The following is a 26,784-nucleotide window of genomic DNA, read 5'->3' on the forward strand; positions in this document are numbered from 1 at the left end:
CCAATCGGTTACGAACAACTCAGTGTTGGGCGGGTCTCCGATTGGAGTTGGAGCTGTTGCTTTTTCCCAACGACTATTGAACTAATAAGACTGATAGTTTTATTTAACTAAATTAGACTGAAATTAAACGTGCACAATTCATAATATATACTAAGCTAAACATGAAAAAACATATGTTTACTTAATCTAAACATGAAATAACGTAATATGTTTACTAATGTGCATAAACACTCTATCAGTCTCTATAATACCAAAAGAGGGTAAAAATAAAGAGTTATGCAGGAGCTTCAGACCAATATCCATACTTAATGTCGACTATAAAATATATACTTCGATTATGTCAAAAAGATATGAGACAGTCATGCCCGATATTATCAATAGAGAACAGACAGGTTTCATTAAAAATAGACAGGCCCAGGATAATATAAGAAAAACTATACACATGGTGGAGGCGATCCACAAGGCGGGAACAAGTGCAATGTTGGTGAGCACGGATGCAGAAAAGGCATTTGATAGTGACCGCTGGGCCTATCTATGCAAAGTCATGGGTAAATTCGGCTTTAACAAAGATTCAATTAGAAATATAGAAACACTATATAATGGGCCAACTGCAAGAGTGAAAGTGAATGGCAGCCTGACAGACCGAATAATACTAGAAAGATCGACAAGACAAGGATGTTGCCTCTCACCAACATTATTCAATATCTTCAATGAACCCCTAGCCCAAGCAATCAGACAGAACCACAACATCAAGGGTGTGGAGAGGAGAGACTCAGAACATAAACTCAGCCTGTTTGCTGATGATCTGATAATATATTTGACACAACCGGAAGATAGCCTCCCGATACTGATGCAACAACGAGAAGAATATGAACACTACTCAGGATATAGACTGAATGTGACTAAAACACAAATCCTAGCACTAAATTACACTCCATCAAAGTCAATTAAGGGAAATTACAAATTAAGGTGGGATGCTGAAAGAGTAAAGTATCTCGGCGTGTACATCACAAAGCACATAGACAAACTGTTTGAATCAAACTATACAAAGATTAACCGAGTCATTAAGGCAGACGTGGGGAGATCGTCAACACCCATCCTAGATTTAAGATCCAGGATTGAAATAGTGAAAATGAATATTCTTTCAAGGTTGCTATCTCTACCAGTCGCTACCAATACCCATACCACAAAAACAATTTGTGGAATGGGACAAACTGATCACAAGATTTATCTGGGGAGGTAAGCGAACAAGGATTAGACTGACGACACGACAGTTACCAAAGGAAAAGGGTGGTAGTCCATTTTCCACTGGCACCCTGAAGGTCAACAGTACCAATTGCGGCCATTGTTAACCCGGGCCTCGACCGATCTGGTATGGGATTCATAGGTTTGATTCGCATATTTGTTTTGGCAATTATTTTTTTTTACGTCGGATGCCCTTCCTGACACAACCCTCTGTATTTATCCGGGCTTGGGACCGGCACAATAAGACACTGGCTTGTGCCCCCTTGTGGCTACGTTGTTTTTGTTAGATTCTGAATAAATTCAATATTTGTTATGATACAATGAAAAACATTGATGTTGTTGAATATACTCAGTTCACATGTAAAGGTACTCAAACGAGAAAAGATAAGAAAACATTTATTTGACTCACAATGGAAACTTTCTTAAACTACAGCAAGAAAAATTATGAAAGAAGTAGAAAACCAAAAAGTATAGTTTCGTTGAGGTAGTGGAAATACTCAAGGATAAGTTTAAAGTGCAAAATCTTGCCTCTTTGCAGTTACCTTGTACTTGAGCATGTGTCTGGTGGAGAGCTCTTTGACTACCTTGTGAAGAAAGTCCGACTCACGCCTCAAGAAGCGCGGAAATTCTTCCGACAGATCATTTCAGCTTTGGACTTCTGCCACAGCCACTCCATATGGTGTGTCACCTTTCATATCTAACCCAGGGATGGGCAACTTAAATGCTCCAGGGGGCCATAGTTTTTCATCAGTACAACAGGGGCCGACATAAGACCACACCCCGCCTAACCAGATGATTGACAAAAATGCTGGTAGGATGATAAAGAAAATATGTCCTTATGTGCTTTGAATATATTTCATTTTTGATCATGCATTACAGCTTCCTAGATGCTTTTTGTGGTTTATCATTTGTTTAGAAATGGGATACGCTGGACATATATTTTCTCATCAAATATATTGTTGTTTATAAAATTATTATTGGGATATTCTTTGCAATTTCCATAAAATCTGTCTCAAATTGGCAAGAATAGAAAGATGTGGGTCACGGGGACACAGCAATTGATTAACATTGCCTTACACAGAATGTCAATCATAAATTCATTACAGTTCCTAAATGTTTTCAATCTGCATTATTGAAGTTACCAAACTGCTCTGCGAACAAGGGTAAACATGACAGCTATATCAAGAGCAATTTTAATGGGTTTGACATTTGTAACCCTTTTTTGTCTTTTGCATCCTCTCATCCAGCCACCGAGACTTAAAGCCAGAGAATTTGTTATTAGATGAGAAGAACAATATTCGGATAGCAGACTTTGGCATGGCGTCTCTGCAGGTCGGGGAGAGTCTGCTGGAGACAAGCTGTGGGTGAGTGTTTAAAATACCTAAAGAAAGGCACATCCTTTTTTTTAATATTTCCAAGGTTTTGATCAAGTTTGAATTACATTTTTATTTACGGTTAGATTCTAAACAAAGTGCATTGCACATACCATACTGTTGAGTATAAAGGGATAAAGATAAGAGGCTGCAGCGGGCTAATTTGACACTTATACAAGTCAAAACAGGAAGATTCAGCCTTTTTTTCGCTGTAAGAATCATATCAGCTTTTTATTGCCTTAAACGCATTTTCAGAGCAAGAGAAACACGTTTTATGAATTCAATTTTTTCTTTATGGTTTTACGTTTTATGATGAAATGTGTGTGTATTTAGGCTGCAGAGTGATAAACATGAAGATTCAGCCTTCCGTTTAGCTGTGATGATCATGTGAACTTTTTATTGCCTTAAACGCATTTTCAGAGCAAGAGAAACACGTTTTATGAATTCAATTTTTTCTTTATGGTTTTACGTTTTATGATGAATTAAGTATCATTTAGGCTGTACAGTGCTAATCTGACATTTATACAAGCGAAAACACGAACATTAATCCTTTTGTTTAGCTGTGAGGATCATATGAACTTTTTATTGCCTTAAACGCATTTTCAGAGCAAGAGAAATACGTTTTCTGAACAAAATGTTTTCTTCATGGTTTTAAGTTTTATGATGAAGTTAGTGTCAATTTAGGCTGCAGAGTACTAATCTGACACTTACACAAGTGAAAACATGAAGATTCAGCCTTCCGTTTAGCTGTGATGATCATGTGAACTTTTTATTGCCTTAAACGCATTTTCAGAGCAAGAGAAACACGTTTTATGAATTCAATTTTTTCTTTATGGTTTTAGGTTTATGATGAATTAAGTATCATTTAGGCTGTACAGTGCTAATCTGACATTTATACAAGCGAAATCATGAAGATTAATCCTTTTGTTTAGCTGTGAGCATCATATGAACTTTTTATTGCCTTAAACGCATTTTCAGAGCAAGAGAAACACGTTTACTGAACAAAATGTTTTCTTCATGGTTTTAAGTTTTATGATGAAGTTAGTGTCAATTTAGGATGCAGAGTACTAATCTGACACTTGCACAAGTGAAAACATGAAGATTCAGCCTTCCGTTTAGCTGTGATGATCATGTGAACTTTTTATTGCCTTAAACGCATTTTCAGAGCAAGAGAAAAACGTTTTCTGAAGTAAATGTTTTCTTCATGGTTTTATGTTTTATGATGAAATGTGTGTGTATTTAGGCTGCATAGTGCTAATCTGACACTTATACAAGTGAAAACCTGAAGATATAGCCTTCTGTTTAGCTGTGATGATCATTTGAACTTTTTAATTGCCTTAAACGCATTTTCAGAGCAAGAGAAACACGTTTTCTGAATTTAATGTTTTCTTCACGGTTTTAAATTTTATGATGAAGTTAATGTCAATTTAGGCTGCATAGTGCTAATCTGACATTTATAAAAGTGAAAACATGAAGATTCAGCCTTCAATTTAGCTATGATGATCATGTGAACTTTTTATTGCCTTAAACACATTTTCAGAGCAAGAGAAACACGTTTTCTGAACAAAATGTTTTCTGCATTGTTTGAACTTTCATGATGTATCTATTTAGGCTGCAGATGGATAATTTGACACTTATACAAGTCAAAACACGAAGATTCAGCCTTTTTTTTTCTCTGTAAAAATCATGAGCTTTTTATTGCCTTAAAGGCATTTTCAGAGCAAGAGAAACACGTTTTCTGAAGTAAATGTTTTCTTCATGGTTTTATGTTTTATGATGAAATTTGTGTGTATTTAGGCTGCAGAGTGCTAATCTGACACTTATACAAGTGAAAACATGAAGATATAGCCTTCTGTTTAGCTGTGATGATCATGTGAACTTTTTATTGCCTTAAACGCATTTTCAGAGCAAGAGAAACACGTTTTCTGAACACAATTTTTTCTGCATTGTTTTAACTTTTATAATGTATCTATTTAGGCTGAGGAGTGCTAATCTGACACTTATACAAGTGAAAACATGAAGATTCATCCTTCTATTTAGCTGTGATGATCATGTGAACTTTTTATTGCCTTAAACGCATTTTCAGAGCAAGAGAAACACGTTTTTGAACACAATTTTTTTCTGCATTGTTTGAACTTTTATAATGTATCTATTTAGGCTCCAGAGGGCTAATCTGACATTTATACAAGTAAAAACATGAAGATTCGCCTTTTCTTTAGCTGTGAGGATCATATCAACTTATTATTGCCTTAAACGCATTTTCAGAGCAAGTGAAACACGTTTTCTGAACTAAATGTTTTCTTCATGGTTTGAAGTTTTATGATGAAATTAGTGTCTAAATAGGCTGGCTGCACAGTGTTGATGTGACATTTATACAAGTTAAGCCTTTTTTAGCTATGGAGATCATATGAAGTTTGTATTGCCATAAAGGTCTGTGTAAGCTCTCAGTCGTACAGGAGTGGTCCATCGATGAGAAGGTTTCTTCAGCCGTCATCTGTACAAAAGTCACTTTTGTACAGATGACGGCTGAAGAAACCTTCTCATCGATATTGCCATAAAGGCATTTTCAGAGCAAGAGAAAAATGTTTTCTTCACGATTTTATATTTTATAATGAAATTTGTGTGTATTTAGGCTGCAGAGTGCTAATCTGACACGTATACAAGTGTAAAACATGATGATTCAGCCTTTTGTTGAGCTGTGTCTATCATGTGAACTTTTTATTGCTTTAAACGCATTTTCAGAGCAAGAGAAATATACGTTTTCAGAATGAAATGTTTTCTTCAGGGTTTAACTTTTATGATGAAATTAGTGTCTATTTAGGCTGCAGAGTGCTAATCTGACACTTATACAAATGGAAACATGAATTAGCCTTCTGTGGGGATCATATGAAGTTTTTATTGCCTTAAACGCATTTGCAGAGCAAGAGAAATATTTGTTTTCAGAATGAAATGATTTCTTCATGGTTTTAACTTTTATGGTGAAATTAGTGTCTATTTAGTCTGCAGTATTCTAATCTGACACTTATACAAGTGAAAAGATGAAAATTCAGCCGTTTGTTTAGCTGTGAGGATCATATGAACTTTTTGTTGCCTTAAACGCATTTTCGCACGAGAAACACGTTTTCAGAACAAAATGTTTCCTTAATGGTTGTAAATTTTATGATGAAATTAGTGTCTATTTAGGCTGTGGTAAGGGAGATACGGTGTTGTGGGATCCAGAAAAAAAACACAAGACAAGTAGTGCGATACGTCTTGACTCAACAGTGGTTTACTTCGAATGCCCAGATGTAATGCAAACGTATGCGCACAACAATTTCCTGTCCAACGATCTAAATCGATCCGACACGAAACACTAACCGAAGCAGGCGTTCATTGTTTAAATAAACATTTTCGATATATATCATTTGTAAACCAATATAACTACGCGAATGTAACCAAAATACGAAATAAGATACTTACAACCTGTCGCATACTCCCATTCAAAATAGATGTTGTCCCCAACGTATGTACTAGTAAATACATAAATGCGCTGGACGACATGCGCAAAACAATTACGCATGGTATTATGAATTGCATCCAAATATGAACTATAATAATGAACAGTTTACAGACTGGAACTCTTTTCATACATTCTGTTTACATTATAACAATCAACAGTTCACAGACTGGAACTCTTTTCATACATTCCGTTTACTTATACACATCAGGGATCATCGGGGTCTTCTTGTTCACTGTGCTATCAAACAGAAGTGTCGATTAACCATTTCTGTAGTACTCCGTGGCATAATAGGGGTGTGCACTATACATCCAAGGCATTGTCTGTTCACCATAACATGGTACCTACATTCTAACAAGATGGCGAACCACACGTGAATACCTTGGGTCTCCTGTGTTCTCGTCGTGGCCGTTGATTTCCCCCAATATCAGAATTACTAGGGGGTGGCTGGGGAAAATGATACACCGTCACAGGTGGATCATTTTCCGGACCAATGTTGCCCTCCTGAGGCTGGTCAACTTCCGCAGCTCCCGGCTCTGTCCCCGGCAGTTCATTCCCCAGTTGATTGTCATCATGTTGGGTTGTCTCCACGAAGCTCACGGCCCACAGTTCTGGTGCGTCTGGTCGGGTGCTCTGGCGATGCAACACTGGATAATACTCATCCTCCTCATCATCCTCTTCTGGATCCATCTCTGGCATCTTGTTTGGTCGTTGCCGAGTGGCCTTTTTTTTGGACTGTGGCTGTAGTGAAGTCTCTATAATGGCAAATGATCACATGCAGCAAGAGATTGCGGTGGAGTATCCGATCTGCCCTTCCCCCTCTCAGGTTTCCGGTCATAAACTGGAATGTCTTTGCTGACTTGACGAACCACTGTCTGAACAACATCCTCCCAGTGGTTTCTCAGTTTGCCTGAACATCCGCGTGGGGTTAAGTTTCGAACTAGAACACGATCATCGGGCAACAGAGTAGAATACTTTAGTTTACTCATATAGTCTCTTACGCAGCAGCTTTGTTGTGATTTTCTTGCGTGATCACATACGCTTCCTCCATACCCTGTTTCCACTTCTTCACATGGTCCTTCTGGTTGGTGTCACCCTGGTTAGATCTGGATTCAAACTAAACAAAATATCAACTGGTAAACGTGGTGAACGTCCATAAAGTAAGTAAAAAGGTGAAAATCCGTTGTAGCAGATATTCACATATGAACACTTTGGCTATCCATCATACCAGCCCTGAAGACCTGGGGCAAATGTCTTGTATACTTGCATGCCTTACCCCACGACTCATTATCTAGTGCGACCTGAACCCTATTACTACCCTACCCCGACAGTATAGACTTATTAGACAGCAGACTTGCATTTGAATGTGACGGACACCACCCTACGGAGACCCGACAGATGACTGTGCTTCTACTGGTACTTGACTACTTGTTGTTGGTATAGTCAAGATGTCGGGGGACATCTTTTTAAGCAGGGGAGAGTGTAGGGGGTTAGAAACGACCTCCGTTACTGTATGTTATTCGATTAGACTACCAAGTCAGGAGAGGGCGCTACATGCCTGTGAATGGAACAGAGGAAGACGATTTAGGCTCAGCTCACGCATGCGCAGGTAGTCATAAATGCCGCTGTGTGAAGCTGATTAACACGGTTGTCTCGTGTCGTCTTGTCCTCGTCGTTCACAGGTATTCAAAATAATAAGTTTTAGACATCCTCAAGATGCTAAAGTAATTGGGGACTTGTTGGGCGATGCTATATATGAAACCTTGTTTTGTGGCTTTGATGAATGTTTTGTGGATTTGATGAATTTGGATTTTTGGATGTCAATTGTAGTTCCCAGTACAACACACACGAACGTGCAGACATGCATAATCATGTGCGAATGTGGAGGATATATATACAATGTATAGATGTTGAATGTATAGATCTACACATGAACGTATTCGGATATTGAAATTGCTGAATTGATGTTTTGATGAGTAAATGAGTTAGTCATAAATGCCGCTGTGTGAAGCTGATTAACACGGTTGTCTCGTGTCGTCTTTTCCTCGTCGTTCACAGTGCCACCTGCCTGTGACGCCTTAGGGCAGGCCTAGGGGATACCTGGGGATCCACAAGTGAAGAGGCTGAGAGGGTGAAACGCCTCGGTACTGTGACCAAAAATCGATCTGTGAATGTCCATGCTGCTCAAACTAATCAAACTGACCAGATTAACCAGACCAAAGTTGACTCTGAATTACAGGCTAACCGTGCTGCCATTCTCGAGCTGACTGCACAAGTGACCGCACTGACCAAACACTTTGTCCAAGTTGTTAAACCTACAGAATCGGCACCTCAGGTAGATCCATGTCCCTGACTCGATCCTCAACGCGACCCCAGACACAACGAATGAGACAGGCAGGTGTCAGGTCTGTGTGCGAAAGAACATTAAGAGCTGCCCTCACTGTTTCATTTGTGGTCAGGAAGGACACAGAGCTGTGGGCTGTCTGCGAAGAAAGGCACCGGGAAACGGGGTAAGGTCACTGGAGTGAGGCTTCCGGTGATCAATGCCAATGACAAGCCTCCAGTGCAAATCAACTCGGTTGAACCAGTAACATCCATAAGTCTGACGACGCAGTGTCAGTCAACATAAAAAAACATGTAGCACAAGTAATTGGCAAGCGATGTATTGTCTCCTGTGCACTCAATGGGGTCCCACTCCAAATGCTGCTTGACTCAGGCTCTCAAGTGACCGTGGTGAGTAGGGCGTGGGTAGAGGAAGCACTGCCCAACGTAACCATTCAGCCAATTTCATCCCTATTCCCGGACCAACCGTTTGAGGTATCTGCAGCGAATGGCACAACGGTTCCCTTTGATGGATGGGCTAATGTTGGGTTGCAGATACGGAGTGGAAAACCATGGACATGCTGACATACAAGTTCCCATACTAATCAGTACGAGTTGTGTTACCTGTCCTCTCGTAGGAAGCAATGTGATTGCAGAAATGATCAAAGAGAACAATGAACAGGTGGACCTTGCAGCCATACTGTAAGAAGCCATGAGTGTCAGCGAACGCACTGTAGAGACCTTGATTTCTGTTCTTCAGAAATTGGGCCCTGATGAGACATTCCTCCAGTACCATGTGTGTGTTGGGAAGAAGGGCTCATTATTCCTGCGGGCAAGATATGGGAGGTGAAGTGCAGAGTCAGAGCATGGCCCAAGGGGGGAACAATGCTATTTGAGCCCAGTATAGGGAAGAACTGCCCTGAGGGGCTAGAGCCGTTCTCTTCGTTAGTACATGTACCCAGTGGGCCGACAAAAATTGTAAAAATTCCCATTCAGAATGTTAGTAAACATGACATTCATCTTTCACAGAGAACTATTCTGGGCTCAATTGAGGAAGTTACTGGGGTCATGCCCTTTAAGGAGTGGTCCGACAATCCAAAGCCGCTAAACAGTCCCACCGATAAAATCTGCTCGGCTCTGACCACAGACAAGTGGCATCCTCCGGTTGACTTGTCACGTCTCAAAGAGGAAGAACAGGGACACGTTGCATGAAGAGTCAGATATCTTTGCAAGAGGTGATGCTGATATAGGTTGCATTCCAAACCTGCAACTCAAGATCCAACTCACTGACAACACGCCGGTACAAAAGTGTTACAATGCCATTCCAAAACCCCTTCACCAAGAGGTCAAAGACTATGTGCAAAACCTACTTCACCGTGGTTGGATAAGAAAATCCACTTCAGCATCTCATCTCCTGTCGTCTGTGTTAGAAAAAAAGATAAAAGCTTCAGAATCAGAATCAGAATACCTTTATTCGTCCCGCAATGGGGAAATTTGCAGTCCACAGCAGCAATTGAAGAGGGATGGGGTTGGGGTGGGAGTGAAAGGATAGAAAACAAGATATTCTAAGCATAACAAAATAAAAATGTCAACTGTATACTGTGCAAATGTAGATGTGCAAAAACCGTTCTATAAACAAGACTGTACATAGTGCAGAATCAAGAGATGCATTTAGATATATTGCAACAACCCATATTTACAAGTGTCCAGTTTTTTTTTTTTTTTTTTTTTCACATGTGATCATTGGGAATTGTGAAGCCTGACAGCAGTCGGTAGGAACGAGCGGCGGTACCTCTCCTTCTTGCAGCGCGGGTGCGTTGACTTTAGGGAGCTAAATAGCAGCCTTTCAAAGATGTATGGAGGACGTTTTTGATGGCCTGAGGGACGAATGCTGCTCTCCTTATCTGGATGACGTGCTCTGCTTTTCAAAATCATTTCATGAACACGTAGAGGACCTGAGGAAAGTGCTTCACCGCCTGCAGGAGCATGGCATAAAGCTACGTCCGAATAAATGTGAACTGTTCAAACGACAAGTTAGGTACTTGCGTCGTCTCGTGTCAAGTGATGGTGTCCGCAAAGACCCTAAAGACCTGGAAGCCGTTTTGCAGTTAAAAGAGAGAAACCACGCCATGTGGGGGAAGTCAGAGCTCTATTGGGGCCTTGGGCTACTATAGATCCTTCGTACAGGACTTTGACAGGATTGCACGGCCGCTGTTTAAACTGGTATAGGGGGCCACTCAGCCTGACCAGAGGCCAGTTCTCAACACCGCTGCACGCCAAAGGAAAGTCACCAAGTTAGGCCAGCTTCCCTCTGGTAACCCTGTCCAGTGGGGCCCCGAACACAGTGCTGTGGTCTCCCGCCTGGTAGATATATTGACCGGTACACCTATTTTAGCCTACCCAGACTTTAATCTGCCCTTTGTGTTAAATACGGACGCATCCAATGAAGGTCTGGGGGCTGGGCTTTATCTGCAGCAGGGAGATAAACTTCGCGTTGTTGCTTATGGATCCAGAACACTCTCACCTTCAGAGAAAAATTATCATCTCCATTCTGGAAAGCTTGAGTTTCTGGCGTTGAAGTGGGCAATCTGCGACAAATATCGAGATTATCTCTACTATGCACCCACATTCACTGTGTACACGGACAATAACCCTCTCGCGTACGTTCTAAGCACGGCCAAACTCAATGCTGCCGGACATCGCTGGGTGGATGAATTGGCGGATTTCCACTTCACAATAAAGTACAGGCCAGGCAAGGCGAATGCTGATTCCGACACACTGTCGCGTTATCCAGTTAAGCTGGAGGGACACACAGAGGAGTACACTGAAACTTTGCCTCCAGACATGGTTTCCACCATATGGCAGGGGGACAAGGCTGTGGCTGAAGAGGATGTGCCATGGATGGCTGTGTTGCAACTCACCTCTGATGGTGAGGATTTTCTTCCGGTGACAGTCCCCGTTATAACTCCAGATGATATCGGAGCTGCTCAGGAAGAGGATGCATCAAGCTCTGAGGTAATGACACTGAAGAGGAGGGGATGGAACCCCAATGACAAAGATAAAAGACAAATGGAACCAGAGGCAAGGAGACTAGTACACGAATGGAATAGACTTAAACTGGACAATGGAATTTTATACAGACAGGCGGAGAAAAGAAAACAGCTCGTTCTCCGTAGTAAACTGAAGTCGACTGTGCTCAAACACCTGCATGACAACATGGGTCATGTCGGAGCTGACAAGGTGATCACCCTTGCAAGGCAGAGGTTCTATTGGCCATTCATGCAGCACGAAATAGAAAACTACGTAATTTGACAGTGTTCCTGCATTAAACAGAAACGACCCACCAAAAAGCACCCATGGGAAACATCACTATTATTGCCCCATTTGAGCTCATTTCTATTGATTATCTCCATCTTGAGCCAAGTAAAGGAGGCTATGAGTATATTCTAGTCCTGGTAGACCACTCTACTCGTTTCGCACAATCCTACCCGAATAAGAAGAATAAGTCAGGCAAGGTTGCTGCTGAGAAAATCTTTAGTGATTTTATTCCACGGTTCTCTTATCCAGAGAGACTACATCATGATCAAGGTCGGGAGTTTCAAAACAGTCTATTCCAGCGGCTTCAAGAGTTGTCTGGCATTGTGCATTCCCGAACCACCCCATACCATCCGCAGAGCCACCCTGTAGAACGTCTGAATAGAACACCGTTACAGATGCTACGCACTCTCCAAGAAGAAAGGAAAGCTGAGTGGAAAGACTATTTGCCTCAAGTAGTTCATGCGTACAACTGTACAAGACACGAGTCCGCTGGCTATTCACCGTTCTTCCTCCTCTATGGAAGGTCTCCCCGGTTGCCCATCGACTTAGTTGTTGGTCTGACAGCTGACAAAGAAGTAAAAAAACGATAGGAATATGCACCTAAGTGGGCCTGTCGAATGCAAGATGCTTACAGAATTGCCTCCGAGAACAGTCAAAAAAGCCCTGAAAAATGGAAGAAATACTCTGACCGTGGTGTTAAAGGCATTGTACTCCAGCCAGGGGATCGTGTACTTGTCAGGAACCTACCTGAGAGAGGTGGATCTGGCAAGCTCCGGGTTTACTGGGAGGAGAGAGTCCACAGGGTTATTGAAAGAATGGGAGATGGACCAGTGTCCAAGGTTCTGGCGGCAAACGGAGACAAAACTACCCGTGTGTTGCACCGTAATCTCCTACCGTCTGTCAATGATTTGCCAGGTGAACAGCCCCGTAGGGTGAAAAATAAACAGAAAAACAGCTAGACAGACAGGCTTATAGCAGGGAAGCAGTTGGGCAGGAGTCTGGATATTCAGATGAAGAGGAGGGATGTTCATACAATCTCCGACGGTTACCTGTGTATACAAGGAAGACAGTCAGTCATCAGGCGTCTCACCCTGAACCTCACAATTTCAGAGCTGTAGCATCAGAATTCCACCCCAAGCGCAAACTACGGAACCTGAGAATGGGCAGCAGCTAGAGGAAGCTTTTCCATTGGTCGTACCAGCATCATTACCAAAACCAACACCCTGCCTGCTGAGGGAAGCCCGGAACAACCTGTAATGGATGATAACTACACGTTTTTTTTATGTTGACTGACACTGCGTCGTCAGACTTATGGATGTTACTGGTTCAACCGGGTTGATTTGTGATTTGGAGGCTTGTCATTGCCATTGATCATTGGAAGCCTCACCCCGTTTCCCGGTGCCTTTCTTCGCAGACAGCCCACAGCTCTATGTCCTTCCTGACCACAAATGAAACAGTGAGTCAAAGCCAAAGTCAAAAGTCAAAGTCAGCTTTATTGTCAAATATGCTAATATGCATGACATACAGCACAGATGAAATTAATGTCCTCTCGGACCCAGCGTGCAAGACATGCAAGGCACTTATAACGTGGCTAAAAAAGACATACAATTGACAACAGACAATACATGTAATTTCTGTATGTAAAGTGAGGTAGTGTCGTATGATAAGTGAGGTAGTGTCGTATGGAAAGTGAGGTCGTGACGTATGTAAAGTGAGGTAGTGACATATGTTTGGTTTTAAGTTTTATGATGAAATTTGTGTGTATTTAGGCTGCAGAGTGCTAATCTGACACTTATACAAGTGAAAGACATAAAGATTCATCCTTCTGTTTAGCGGTGATGATCATGTGAACTTTTTATTGCCTTAAACGCATTTTCAGAGCAAGAGAAACGCGTTTTCTGAACTAATTGTTTTCTGCAATGTTTTAACTTTTATGGTGTATGTATTTAGGCTGCAGAGGGCTAATATAACACTCATACAAGTCAAAACACGAAGATTCAGCCTTTTATTTAGCTGAGGATCATATGAACTTTTTATTGCCTTAAACGCATTTTCAGAGCAAGAGAAACACGTTTTCTGAACTAAATATTTTCTTCATGGTTTGAAGTTTTATGATAAAATTAGTTTCTAAAGAGGCTGCACAGTGCTAATATGAAACTTATACAAGTAAAAACATGAAGATTAAGGCTTTTGTTTAACTCTGGAGATCATGTGAACTTTTTATTGCCTTAAACGCATTTTCAGAGCAAGAGAAACGCGTTTTCTGAACAAAATGTTTTCTGCATTGTTTTAACTTTTATGGTGTATGTATTAAGGCTGCAGAGGGCTAATTTGACACTTATACAAGTTAAGACACGAAGATTCAGCCTTTTGTTTAGCTGTGAGGATCATATGAACTTTTTATTGCCTTAAACGCATTTTCAGAGCAAGAGAAACACGTTTTCTGAACTAAATATTTTCTTCATGGTTTGAAGTTTTGTGATGAAATTAGTTTCTAAATAGGCTGCGCAGTGCTAATATGACACTTATACAAGTAAAAACATGAAGATTAAGGCTTTTGTTTAACTCTGGAGATCATGTGAACTTTTTATTGCTTAAACGCATTTTCAGAGCAAGAGAAACGCGTTTTCTGAACAAAATGTTTTCTCCATTGTTTTAACTTTTATGGTGTATGTATTTAGGCTGCAGAGGGCTAATTTAACACATACAAGTCAAAACACGAAGATTCAGCCTTTTATTTAGCTGTGAGTTTCATATGAACTTTTTATTGCCTTAAACGCATTTTCAGAGAGCAAGAGAAACACTTTTTTCTGAACTAAATATTTTCTTCATGGTTTGAAGTTTTATGATGAAGTTAGTTTCTAAATAGGCTGCACAGTGCTAATATGACACTTATACAAGTGAAAACATGAAGATTAAGGCTTTTTTTTAGCTCTGGGGATCATATGAAATTTTTATTGCCTTAAACGCATTTTCAGAGCAATAGAAACACTTTTTGTGAAGTAAATGTTTTCTTCATGGTTTGAAGTTTTATGATGAAATTAGTTTCTAAATAGGCTGCACAGTGCTAATATGACACTTATACAAGTCAAAACACGAAGATTCAGCCTTTTGTTTAGCTGTGAGGATCATATGAACTTTTTATTGCCTTAAACGCATTTTCAGAGCAAGAGAAACACGTTTTTCTGAACTAAATATTTTCTTCATGGTTTGAAATTTTATGATGAAATTACTTTCTAAATAGGCTGCACGGTGCTAATATGACACTTATACAAGTGAAAACATGAAGATTAAGGCTTTTGTTTAGCTCTGGGGATCATATGAACTTTTTATTGCCTTAAACGCATTTTCAGAGCAAGAGAAACGCGTTTTCTGAACAAAATGTTTTCTGCATTGTTTTAACTTTTATGGTGTATGTATTTAGGCTGCAGAGGGCTAATTTAACATACAAGTCAAAACACGAAGATTCAGCCTTTTATTTAGCTGTGAGGATCATATGAATTTTTTATTGCCTTAAGCGCATTTTCAGAGCAAGAGAAACACTTTTTTCTGAATTAAATATTTTCTTCATGGTTTGAAGTTATATGATGAAATTACTTTCTAAATAGGCTGCACGGTGCTAATATGCCACTTATACAAGTGAAAACATGAAGATTAAGGCTTTTGTTTAGCTCTGGGGATCATATGAAATTTTTATTGCCTTAAACGCATTTTCAGAGCAAGAGAAACACGTTTTCTGAACAAAATGTTTTCTGCATTGTTTTAACTTTTATGGTATATGTATTTAGGCTGCCGTGGGCTAATTTAACAAATACAAGTCAAAACACGATGATTCAGCCTTTTATTTAGCTGTGAGTTTCATATGAACTTTTTATTGCCTTAAACGCATTTTCAGAGCAAGAGAAACACGTTTTCTGAACTAAATGTTTTCTTCATGGTTTGAAGTTTTATGATGAAATTAGTTTCTAAATAGGCTGCACAGTGCTAATATGACACTTATACAAGTGAAAACATGAAGATTAAGGCTTTTTTTTAGCTCTGGGGATCATATGAAATTTTTATTGCCTTAAACGCATTTTCAGAGCAAGAGAAACACTTTTTGTGAAGTAAATGTTTTCTTCATGGTTTGAAGTTTTATGATGAAATTAGTTTCTAAATAGGCTGCACAGTGCTAATATGACACTTATACAAGTCAAAACACGAAGATTCAGCCTTTTGTTTAGCTGTGAGGATCATATGAACTTTTTATTGCCTTAAACGCATTTTCAGAGCAAGAGAAACACGTTTTTCTGAACTAAATATTTTCTTCATGGTTTGAAATTTTATGATGAAATTACTTTCTAAATAGGCTGCACGGTGCTAATATGACACTTATACAAGTGAAAACATGAAGATTAAGGCTTTTGTTTAGCTCTGGGGATCATATGAACTTTTTATTGCCTTAAACGCATTTTCAGAGCAAGAGAAACGCGTTTTCTGAACAAAATGTTTTCTGCATTGTTTTAACTTTTATGGTGTATGTATTTAGGCTGCAGAGGGCTAATTTAACATACAAGTCAAAACACGAAGATTCAGCCTTTTATTTAGCTGTGAGGATCATATGAATTTTTTATTGCCTTAAACGCATTTTCAGAGCAAGAGAAACACGTTTTCTGAACTAAATATTTTCTTCATGGTTTGAAGTTTTATGATGAAATTAGTTTCTAAATAGGCTGCACAGTGCTAATATGACACTTATACAAGTCAAAACACGAAGATTCAGCCTTTTGTTTAGATGTGAGGATCATATGAACTTTTTATTGCCTTAAACGCATTTTCAGAGCAAGAGAAACACTTTTTTCTGAATTAAATATTTTCTTCATGGTTTGAAGTTATATGATGAAATTACTTTCTAAATAGGCTGCACGGTGCTAATATGCCACTTATACAAGTGAAAACATGAAGATTAAGGCTTTTGTTTAGCTCTGGGGATCATATGAACTTTTTATTGCCTTAAACGCATTTTCAGAGCAAGAGAAACACGTTTTCTGAACAAAATGTTTTCTGCATTGTTTTAACTTTTATGGTATATGTATTTAGGCTGCCGTGGGCTAATTTAACAAATACAAGTCAAAACACGATGATTCAGCCTTTTATTTAGCTGTGAGTTTCATATGAACTTTTTATTGCCTTAAACGCATTTTCAGAGCAAGAGAAACACGTTTTCTGAACTAAATATTTTCTTCATGGTTTGAAGTTTTATGATGAAATTAGTTTCTAAATAGGCTGCACAGTGCTAATATGACACTTATACAAGTCAAAACACGAAGATTCAGCCTTTTGTTTAGCTGTGAGGATCATATGAACTTTTTATTGCCTTAAACGCAATTTCAGAGCAAGAGAAACACGTTTTTCTGAACTAAATATTTTCTTCATGGTTTGAAATTTTATGATGAAATTACTTTCTAAATAGGCTGCACGGTGCTAATATGACACTTATACAAGTGAAAACATGAAGATTAAGGCTTTTGTTTAGCTCTGGGGATCATATGAACTTTTTATTGCCTTAAACGCATTTTCAGAGCAAGAGAAACGCGTTTTCTGAACAAAATGTTTTCTGCATTGTTTTAACTTTTATGGTGTATGTATTTAGGCTGCAGAGGGCTAATTTAACATACAAGTCAAAACACGAAGATTCAGCCTTTTATTTAGCTGTGAGGATCATATGAATTTTTTATTGCCTTAAACGCATTTTCAGAGCAAGAGAAACACGTTTTCTGAACTAAATATTTTCTTCATGGTTTGAAGTTTTATGATGAAATTAGTTTCTAAATAGGCTGCACAGTGCTAATATGACACTTATACAAGTAAAAACACGAAGATTCAGCCTTTTGTTTAGATGTGAGGATCATATGAACTTTTTATTGCCTTAAACGCATTTTCAGAGCAAGAGAAACACTTTTTTCTGAATTAAATATTTTCTTCATGGTTTGAAGTTATATGATGAAATTACTTTCTAAATAGGCTGCACGGTGCTAATATGACACTTATACAAGTGAAAACATGAAGATTAAGGCTTTTGTTTAGCTCTGGGGATCATATGAACTTTTTATTGCCTTAAACGCATTTTCAGAGCAAGAGAAACACGTTTTCTGAACAAAATGTTTTCTGCATTGTTTTAACTTTTATGGTATATGTATTTAGGCTGCCGTGGGCTAATTTAACAAATACAAGTCAAAACACGATGATTCAGCCTTTTATTTAGCTGTGAGTATCATATGAACTTTTTATTGCCTTAAACGCATTTTCAGAGCAAGAGAAACACGTTTTCTGAACTAAATATTTTCTTCATGGTTTGAAGTTTTATGATGAAATTAGTTTCTAAATAGGCTGCACAGTGCTAATATGACACTTATACAAGTCAAAACACGAAGATTCAGCCTTTTGTTTAGCTGTGAGGATCATATGAACTTTTTATTGCCTTAAACGCATTTTCAGAGCAAGAGAAACACGTTTTTCTGAACTAAATATTTTCTTCATGGTTTGAAGTTATATGATGAAATTACTTTCTAAATAGGCTGCACGGTGCTAACATGACACTTATACAAGTGAAAACATGAAGATTAAGGCTTTTGTTTAGCTCTGGGGATCATATGAACTTTTTATTGCCTTAAACGCATTTTCAGAGCAAGAGAAACGCGTTTTCTGAACAAAATGTTTTCTGCATTGTTTTAACTTTTATGGTGTATGTAATTAGGCTGCAGAGGGCTAATTTAACACATACAAGTCAAAACACGAAGATTCAGCCTTTTATTTAGCAGTGAGGATCATATGAACTTTTTATTGCCTTAAACGCATTTTCAGAGCAAGAGAAACACGTTTTCTGAACCAAATATTTTCTTCATGGTTTGAAGTTATATGATGAAATTAGTTTCTAAATAGGCTGCACGGTGCTAATATGACACTTATACAAGGAAGATTAAGGCTTTTGTTTAGCTGTGAGGATCATATGAATTTTTATTGCCTTAAACGCATTTTCAGAGCAAGAGACACTTTTTCTGAAGTAAATGTTTTCTTCATGGTTTTAAGTTTTATGATGAAATTTGTGTGTATTTAGGCTGCAGAGTGCTAATCTGACACTTATACAAGTGAAAAACATAAAGATTCATCCTTCTGTTTAGCGGTGATGATCATGTGAACTTTTTATTGCCTTAAACGCATTTTCAGAGCAAGAGAAACGCGTTTTCTGGACAAAATGTTTTCTGCAATGTTTTAACTTTTATGGTGTATGTATTTAGGCTGCAGAGGGCTAATTTGACACTTATACAAGTCAAAACACGAAGATTCAGCCTTTTGTTTAGCTGTGAGGATCATATGAACTTTTTATTGCCTTAAACGTATTTTCACAGCAAGAGAAACACGTTTTCCGTACTAAATATTTTCTTCATGGTTTGAAGTTTTATGATGAAATTACTTTCTAAATAGGCTGTATAGTGCTAATATGACACTTATACAAGTGAAAACATGAATATTAAGCCTTTGTTTAGCTCTGAGGATCATATGAACTTTTTATTGCCTTAAACGCATTTTCAGAGAAAGAGGAACACGTTTTCTGAAGTAAATGTTTTCTTCATTGTTTTAAGTTTTATGACTAAATTTGTGTGTATTTAGGCTGCAGATTGCTAATCTGACACTTATACAAGTGAAAACATGAAGATTTAGCCTTTTGTTTAGCTGTGAGGATCATGTGAACTTTTTATTGCCTTAAACACATTTTCAGAGCAAGAGAAACACGTTTCTGCACTAAACGTTTTCTTCATTGTTTTACGTTTTATGGTGAAATTAGTGTCTATATAGGCTGCAGAGTACTAATCTGACACTTGTACAAGTTAAAACATGAAGATTCAGCCTTTTGTTTAGGTGTGAGGATCATGTGAACTACCCCGACAGTATAGACTTATTAGACAGCAGACTTGCATTTGAATGTGACTGACACCACCCTACGGAGACCCGACAGATGACTGTGCTTCTACTGGTACTTGACTACTTGTTGTTGGTATAGTCAAGATGTCGGGGGACATCTTTTAAAGCAGGGGAGAGTGTAGGAACGACCTCCGTTACTGTATGTTATTCGATTAGACTACCAAGTCAGGAGAGGGTGCTATGCACCTGTGAATGGAACAGAGGAAGACGATGTCGGCTCAGCTCACGCATGCACAGTTAGTCATAAATGCCGCTGTGTGAAGCTGATTAACACGGTTCTCTCGTCGTCTTTTCCTCGTTGTTCACAGGTATTCAAAATAATAAGTGTTAGACATCCTCAAAATGTTAATTGGAGACTTGTTGGGCGATGAAACCTTGTTTTGTGGCTTTGATGAATTTGCATTTTTGGATATCAATTGTAGTTCCCAGTACAACACACACGAGCGTGCAGCCGTATATAAGCATGTGCGAATGTGGAGGATATATATACAATGTATAGATGTTGAATGTATAGATACACATGAATGTATTCTGATATTGAAATTGCTGAATTGATGTTTTGATGAGTAAATCATAAATGCCGCTGTGTGAAGCTGATTAACACGGTTGTCTCGTGTCGTCTTTTCCTCGTCGTTCACAGTGCTACCTGCCTGTGACGCCTTTGGACTGACCCAGGTATCCCCTAGGCCTGAGGCCGGTTACACATAAACTTGAGCAAAACGTGTAAAATGGTCTACTAGCACAAACACGTATTCATAACCACCCTTACATTTGTCAAGATGCAAAAAGTCAACAGAGACAAGTTCAAAAGGCTGAGTAGTCACCATATTAGTGAGAGGGGATCTGGCCTCACGGTTGGGCTTTTTGTTTTTTAGGCACACACACACTCTCAGTACATAGTCCTCTATTTCTTTTTGCATAAAGGGCCAGTAAAAACGATCCCTTACAAGGGAAAGAGTCCTTTCTACACCATGGTGGCCCATTTCATCATGCAGCTCTTTTAACACTGTCACCTTGTGTTTTTCAGGAAGCAGTGGTTGGGTTCTGTTTGCCGTTTTTCTGTACAAAACACCTCTATCATTAAAGTGCAGCTTGTCCCATTCCCTCACAAAATAAACCATTTGAGGACAATGCTTTCTTAGTTCAGTACCTAGCGGTTTCGTCTCTGCCAGTTTGTATCTAATAATATGTCCTATAATGGGGTCAGTCTCTTGATCTAGCTTGATCTGTCCAACAGTAAATGGGGCTATCGGTGTGTTTAGTGACACCTCGGCACACGTAGCTGAGATTCCCATCGACCAAGCTGCACTAGATTCGTTCTTTTGGTCAACTGCTTGTACGGCAGCACTCACAGCATCATATGACATTTATAATAATAATACATTTCATTTATAAGCGCCTTTCAAAACTCTCAAGGACACTTTACAGTCACAGGATATTTTTTTTCTGCAGGTGAGCGGCGGCAGCCATACGCACCAGCGTTCGCTCATTTCTTTTGTACATCCTTCCATATATGTTACCATATCAAGAGGCATCCTAGATAAACAGTCTGCATCAACATTTTCCTTACCAGGACGATATTTAACAGTAAAATTAAAATCAGAAAGTTCTGTGACCCACCTGCACCCAGTTGCATTTAACTTGGCAGTCGACAGTACATAAGTGAGTGGATTATTGTCACTAAACACAGTGAAGAATGGTGCACAGTACAAATACTCACGAAACTTGTCTGTGATCGCCCACTTAAGCGCCAAAACTTCCAACTTGCCCGAGTGTATGTTATTTAATTCTTTAGTTTAATTCTTCTCAGCTGCAGTTAAAGTCCGAGAGCCATAGGCTATCACTCGAAGTTTGCCATTTTGTCTTTGGTACAACACAGCACCTAAACCCCGGTTGGAGGCATCTGTATGAAAGGATGCGCGAAGTCAGGAAAACCTAAAAACTGGTGGTTGAACTAGGCAGTCTATTAGCTGCTCTAACACTGACTGCTGCTCATCACTCCACTAAATACGTGTGTTGGAAGACACACTGTTATGTCTCACTTACCATTTTTTTCTTTGTCTACATAGCAACTCTCAACCTGGATCATTCGCACCAAGTTTAAATGGTATCTCAAGCGATCCTACATAAGGCATATCCGTTCCATTAGCTGCCACAATATTGAGAGTATTATCAGGGTCAATAAGCTCATTCACATTTTTCAATGACACGTCAGGTAAGTTCGTTTTTTTCCATAACTCATCTACAGCACACACCTGGGACCCCGAGTCCCAGAGTGCTTCAACCCTTTTGTTACCCAAAAAGCACAGAATAAGACATTTATTTCCCACTAACTCCATGACCGAAGGTAATTTGCCACACTGTTTCTTATCTGTACGCTCGAAAAAATGACTGCTTATGTCTCTTCTGAACGGGGCCACATGTGTGGGGCTTACATTCCATTTTCATAGCACCACTGTAACACTGGGACCTATCTGTCTCTGTGGTCACACCATGTCCCACTGGGGTAACCCTTTCTAGTTTAAAGCATGGTTACTGGCTGAGTTCTGTGCTTTGCAGCCTGCCCTGAAATGTTCACTACTTCCACATTTAAAACAGTGCTGACAATATTCTTCACCTGACTGAATACAAGAATAACACCTGGGCTGAGGGCGACGGGGCATGTAGTACTGCTGAGGGGCGAACGGCTGCCCCCCTCATCGTCCTGGGACCTGGTGTTGGGTGTTACTGCTGAAGAGCTGATGGGGAGTGTTGGGTGTAGTAGTGCCTGGCTGGTGGATCTACCTGATATGGTGAAGGTGGAGTGAAGACGACCTGTTCAGGTCCTCCGCTGGTGGGCTGAGAAGTGGCTGTTTATTTCTGAATAATCTCTTTGATCTGGGACACTTCTGCCCGCAGCCCCTTTAAAAGCATTATCTCTGACGTCATCTCTTTGATCTCTGAAAGGATTTCATTCGGCACAGTAACAGTATTCTGCTTTAAGACTGTCTTCTTCCCAATAGGGGCTGGTGTGTCATCTAACTGGACAGTGTTCACTGTTATCACCTGTGCAGCAGCATTTTTTCTTTTTTTCCTGTCTCTCCTTTTCATTTGCACATTCTATGTGGAATTTTTCTAACAGTACTTCATCTGATGTGGTGGTTAGCAGGAGGAAAGTTTGTCACTATTTACATTGTCACTCTGTAACCCTGTCAGAACTGTGTGCAGGAATAAACTCTGGACCAATGTAGGATCATACTTCAAACCTGATTCGGCCTCTTGAGATGCAAAAATAATCCTTTGACGAAGATCCATTGCACGGAGTAGAAAGGTCTGCGGGGTCTCTTTATTAGACTGCACTACCAATGAGAGCTGCTTGTACAATTCAGTGGCTCCTCTCTCCTGATAGAGAGATCGGAGAATCCTTTGTAAAGAAGGTAGGGTGAGGCTTTCTTTCCCTTCGAGGTAGCTTCTCAACCGCAAAACGCATTTTCAGAGCAAGAGAAACACGTTTTCTGAAGTAAATGTTTTCTCATGGTTTTAAGTTTTATGACTAAATTTGTGTTTATTTAGGCTGCAGAGTGCTAATCTGACACTTATACAAGTGAAAACATGAAGATTCAGCCTTCTGTTTAGCTGTGATGATCATGTGAACTTTTTATTGCCTGAAACGTTGACTTTAGTTGACTGTCATTTAGTGTGACACTCTGCAGCATAAATAGACTCTAATTTCATCATAAAAGTTAAAACAATCAAGAAAACATTTAAAACGTGTTTCTCTTGCTCTGAAAATGAGTTTAAGGCAATAAAAAGTTCATGTGATCCTCACAGATGAACAAAAGGCTAAATCTTCATGTTTTCACTTGTATAAGTGTCAAATTAGCACTCTGAAGCCTGAATACACTCTAATTTTATCATAAAACTGAAAACCATGAAGAAAATTTTAAGTTCAGAAAACGTGTTTCTCTTGCTCTGAAAATGCGTTTAAGGCAATAAAAAGTTCATATGATCCTCACAGCTAAACAAAAGGCTGAATTTTCATGTTTTCACTTAATATAAGTGTCAGATTAGCACTCTGCACCCTAAATGGTATATGGATCGTGATATGTGGAGGAGACTTCAACGTGGTGCTCAACCATGACTTACATACAACAAGCACAAAGAAATCTAGATTACACATAACCAATTACATTAACACACAAATAAAACAACTCGGGATAATAGATGTATGGAAGGACTCACACACGTTGCATTGAGATTACACACATTACTCCCATCCACACGCAATCTATGCTAGAATAGACTATTTTGTCATGAAGATCAAAGACAAACACAGAGTGGAAGAATGTAGAATTGGTGTCACAGATTTATCAGACCACAGTGCCGTTTATATGAGAGTGAAATTGAACAGGAGAAGGAAAAACACAACTTGGATTTAACACAGGGTTATTGAATGACAAGGAACTAGTACAGGAACTAAAGGGGATATAATCAAATGTAAGGAAGACAATGACAATGGAGAAGTGAATCCAAATATGGTGTGGGATGCGCTGAAAGCAGTAAAAAGAGGGAAATGTATAGCACATGCAATACATCGTAAAAAGACAAGAGAAAAATTATATAAAACCTTAACAAGACAATTGAAAGAACTAGAAGACCAACACAAAACAACAAATAATACAGAGATATTCACAAAGAAGACAGAAACCAAAATGGAAATAAATCGAATGTTATTAACAGAAGTGGAAAAAAGAGCACGTTTTGTAAAAGAGATTTACTATGAAGGAGGACTCAAAGCAAATAAAATACTGTCAAGAAGGTTGAGGACACAACAAGCGCTAAACACAATACACAAGATTCGGTGCCCCAAAACCAATACAATATTAAAAGAACCAAAGGAAATAGGATAATCATTTGAGCAATATTATAAAACTGTATATACACAACCGAAGGCGGCAGATGAGGAGAGAATTGCCAAATTCTTGGATGGTCTGAAATTACCATTGATAAGGGAAGAAGACAATGAATTATTTAACTCTGAGATAACGGAAAAAGAATTGGAGGTGGCGATCAATGGAACAAAAAATGGTAAAGCTGCGGGTAGTGATGGATTCCCCTCAGAGTTCTACAAGATATTTAGACAAGAACAAGGCCCACTTTTGTTATCTTCACTCAGATATACCATGAAGGAGGGTAAAATTCCCCCAACATGGAAAGAGGCAATCGTCTCTGTTCGGTTAAAACTTCTTGTCTGTCTTTCCTGGTTCGGGTATTGTCGGGAGTTCACTTGATAAAAATATCAGCAAATACGATAGATGGTGAACAAAAAACTACTTTATTCTAATGAGACAGAAAAGGCACTTCTCGTCTCGGTGGGACGAAGACATGAGCACACGAGCAAAGAGAGAACAAAGAGACAAAGAGACAAAAAGACAAAAAGACCGAGCTCCCGCTCTGACAAGTTTTTAAACATACAGAGTGGCGATCTGTTGTCCAATAAGTTGCGGACAAGTCGACCTTTCCCGTCCAATCGGTTACGAACAACTCAGTGTTGGGCGGGTCTCCGATTGGAGTTGGAGCTGTTGCTTTTTCCCAACGACTATTGAACTAATAAGACTGATAGTTTTATTTAACTAAATTAGACTGAAATTAAACGTGCACAATTCATAATATATACTAAGCTAAACATGAAAAAACATATGTTTACTTAATCTAAACATGAAATAACGTAATATGTTTACTAATGTGCATAAACACTCTATCATTCCCTCCTGTTGTACATTTAAACATCAGTTCATACATTTCCAAAAGTTTTCATGCATGCACGTCATACTAATTGCACAGGGAACCATTCTAATCTCATCTATCCAACGTCTAATATTATTTAACTTACCATGGAGAAGGCGAAAAACCTCTATCACAATTTTGCTGCTGTGATATATAACCTCTCCATTTTTGAGGGTTTTTAATGAGGAAAACTCCTTCTCGGCTCTCCGTTTCCTTTTTTTGCTTTTGTTCTTTGGAGCAACCACTCTCTGGCCATGGTGTACTATCCCTAGCTACAACACTGGGTCCCCTTCACGCATTTGTTGATACAAAACCTTTGCGTAATTCACCTGGGAATTAGTTATCATATTCATTAGCATTGTTCTTAAGCATGGAATAATACAACCAATGACTAAGAAAATAAGTACAATCACAATTGCGAATGGGATAAACATTCTGAGCAAAGTCTTATACCAAGAGCCCCCAAAGAGCCCGTCAAAGATCCACGGTTGATCAGGCCGGTGATCTTTGGCCATGGCATCTCTGAGATCCCTGACAACAGACAGAGCATCAGTCATGTTTATGGAATTCGCTTCTTCGGGTATGTACGTACAACAAGTATCACCCACCATAGTACAGACGCCCCCTTGTGGGGCTGTCAAAAGGTCCAAAACCATTCTATTTTGCAGCACCATTTGTCTAATTGCTGCAATTTCAGTGTTTTGCATTTCATCTACTTCCAAACTGGCGTTTACAAACACTTGAAACCTGTAGTCAATTGTTTCAATTCGTAGCATGTTTTTAGCTACTCCAATTTGTGGAAAAAGAGCTAACATTACCTTACTTCCCGTGCTATGGTGTTTGAATTGTTCTGGAACATCAGTTCCCCAGATCGAATCGTGGGGCTTAAACGACACTCTTCTTTTCACATGATGGTGTGCTGGACGACTGGTAACGATGAAAGTATTGTCAGTTACAGTAACAGGTGCGCACATACCGTAGGCTTTCGGAGGAATAAAAGAATACACTTTCCAACCACATAACCACCAAAGATGTGAAGATACAGGTAAAATGGTGACATTGGTGTTTAACGGTAACACGTATAAACATCTATTCTCATCTATAAAACCTAAATTTTGACCTGTACCGTACATTGCAACGCATACTGGTAATCTCAATCCGCTCTCGGTCATAACCTGATTTTCAGTTTCCAAAATGGTATCCAAACTTGGAACAATCTCTCCTCTCGAAGCATTGCGAAGAACTGGAAAATGTTGATCAGGTTTATGCGAAGATATTAACATATACGCAGCTCGAGCCATT

At 39.2% G+C, this 26,784-nt stretch overlaps 1 protein-coding gene across 1 annotated transcript in view; it reads left to right on the top strand.

The window, feature by feature from the left end:
- Positions 1–1,749: 1,749 nt before the first annotated feature.
- The window catches only part of LOC148881201 (serine/threonine-protein kinase BRSK2-like), a 36,083-nt gene continuing 11,048 nt past the window's right edge, over positions 1,750–26,784 (top strand). The window contains exons 1-2 of the mRNA XM_088989415.1: positions 1,750–1,924; positions 2,493–2,609. Of these exons, the coding sequence (XP_088845541.1) occupies positions 2,563–2,609 (47 nt within the window). The 5' untranslated portion in view covers positions 1,750–1,924; positions 2,493–2,562. The remainder of the gene's footprint in view (positions 1,925–2,492; positions 2,610–26,784) is intronic.

This window comes from Hippocampus bargibanti, unplaced genomic scaffold (genome assembly GCF_051943395.1).
Source record: "Hippocampus bargibanti isolate YZ-2025 unplaced genomic scaffold, ASM5194339v1 Contig00142, whole genome shotgun sequence".
Taxonomy (NCBI): Eukaryota; Metazoa; Chordata; class Actinopteri; order Syngnathiformes; family Syngnathidae; genus Hippocampus; species Hippocampus bargibanti.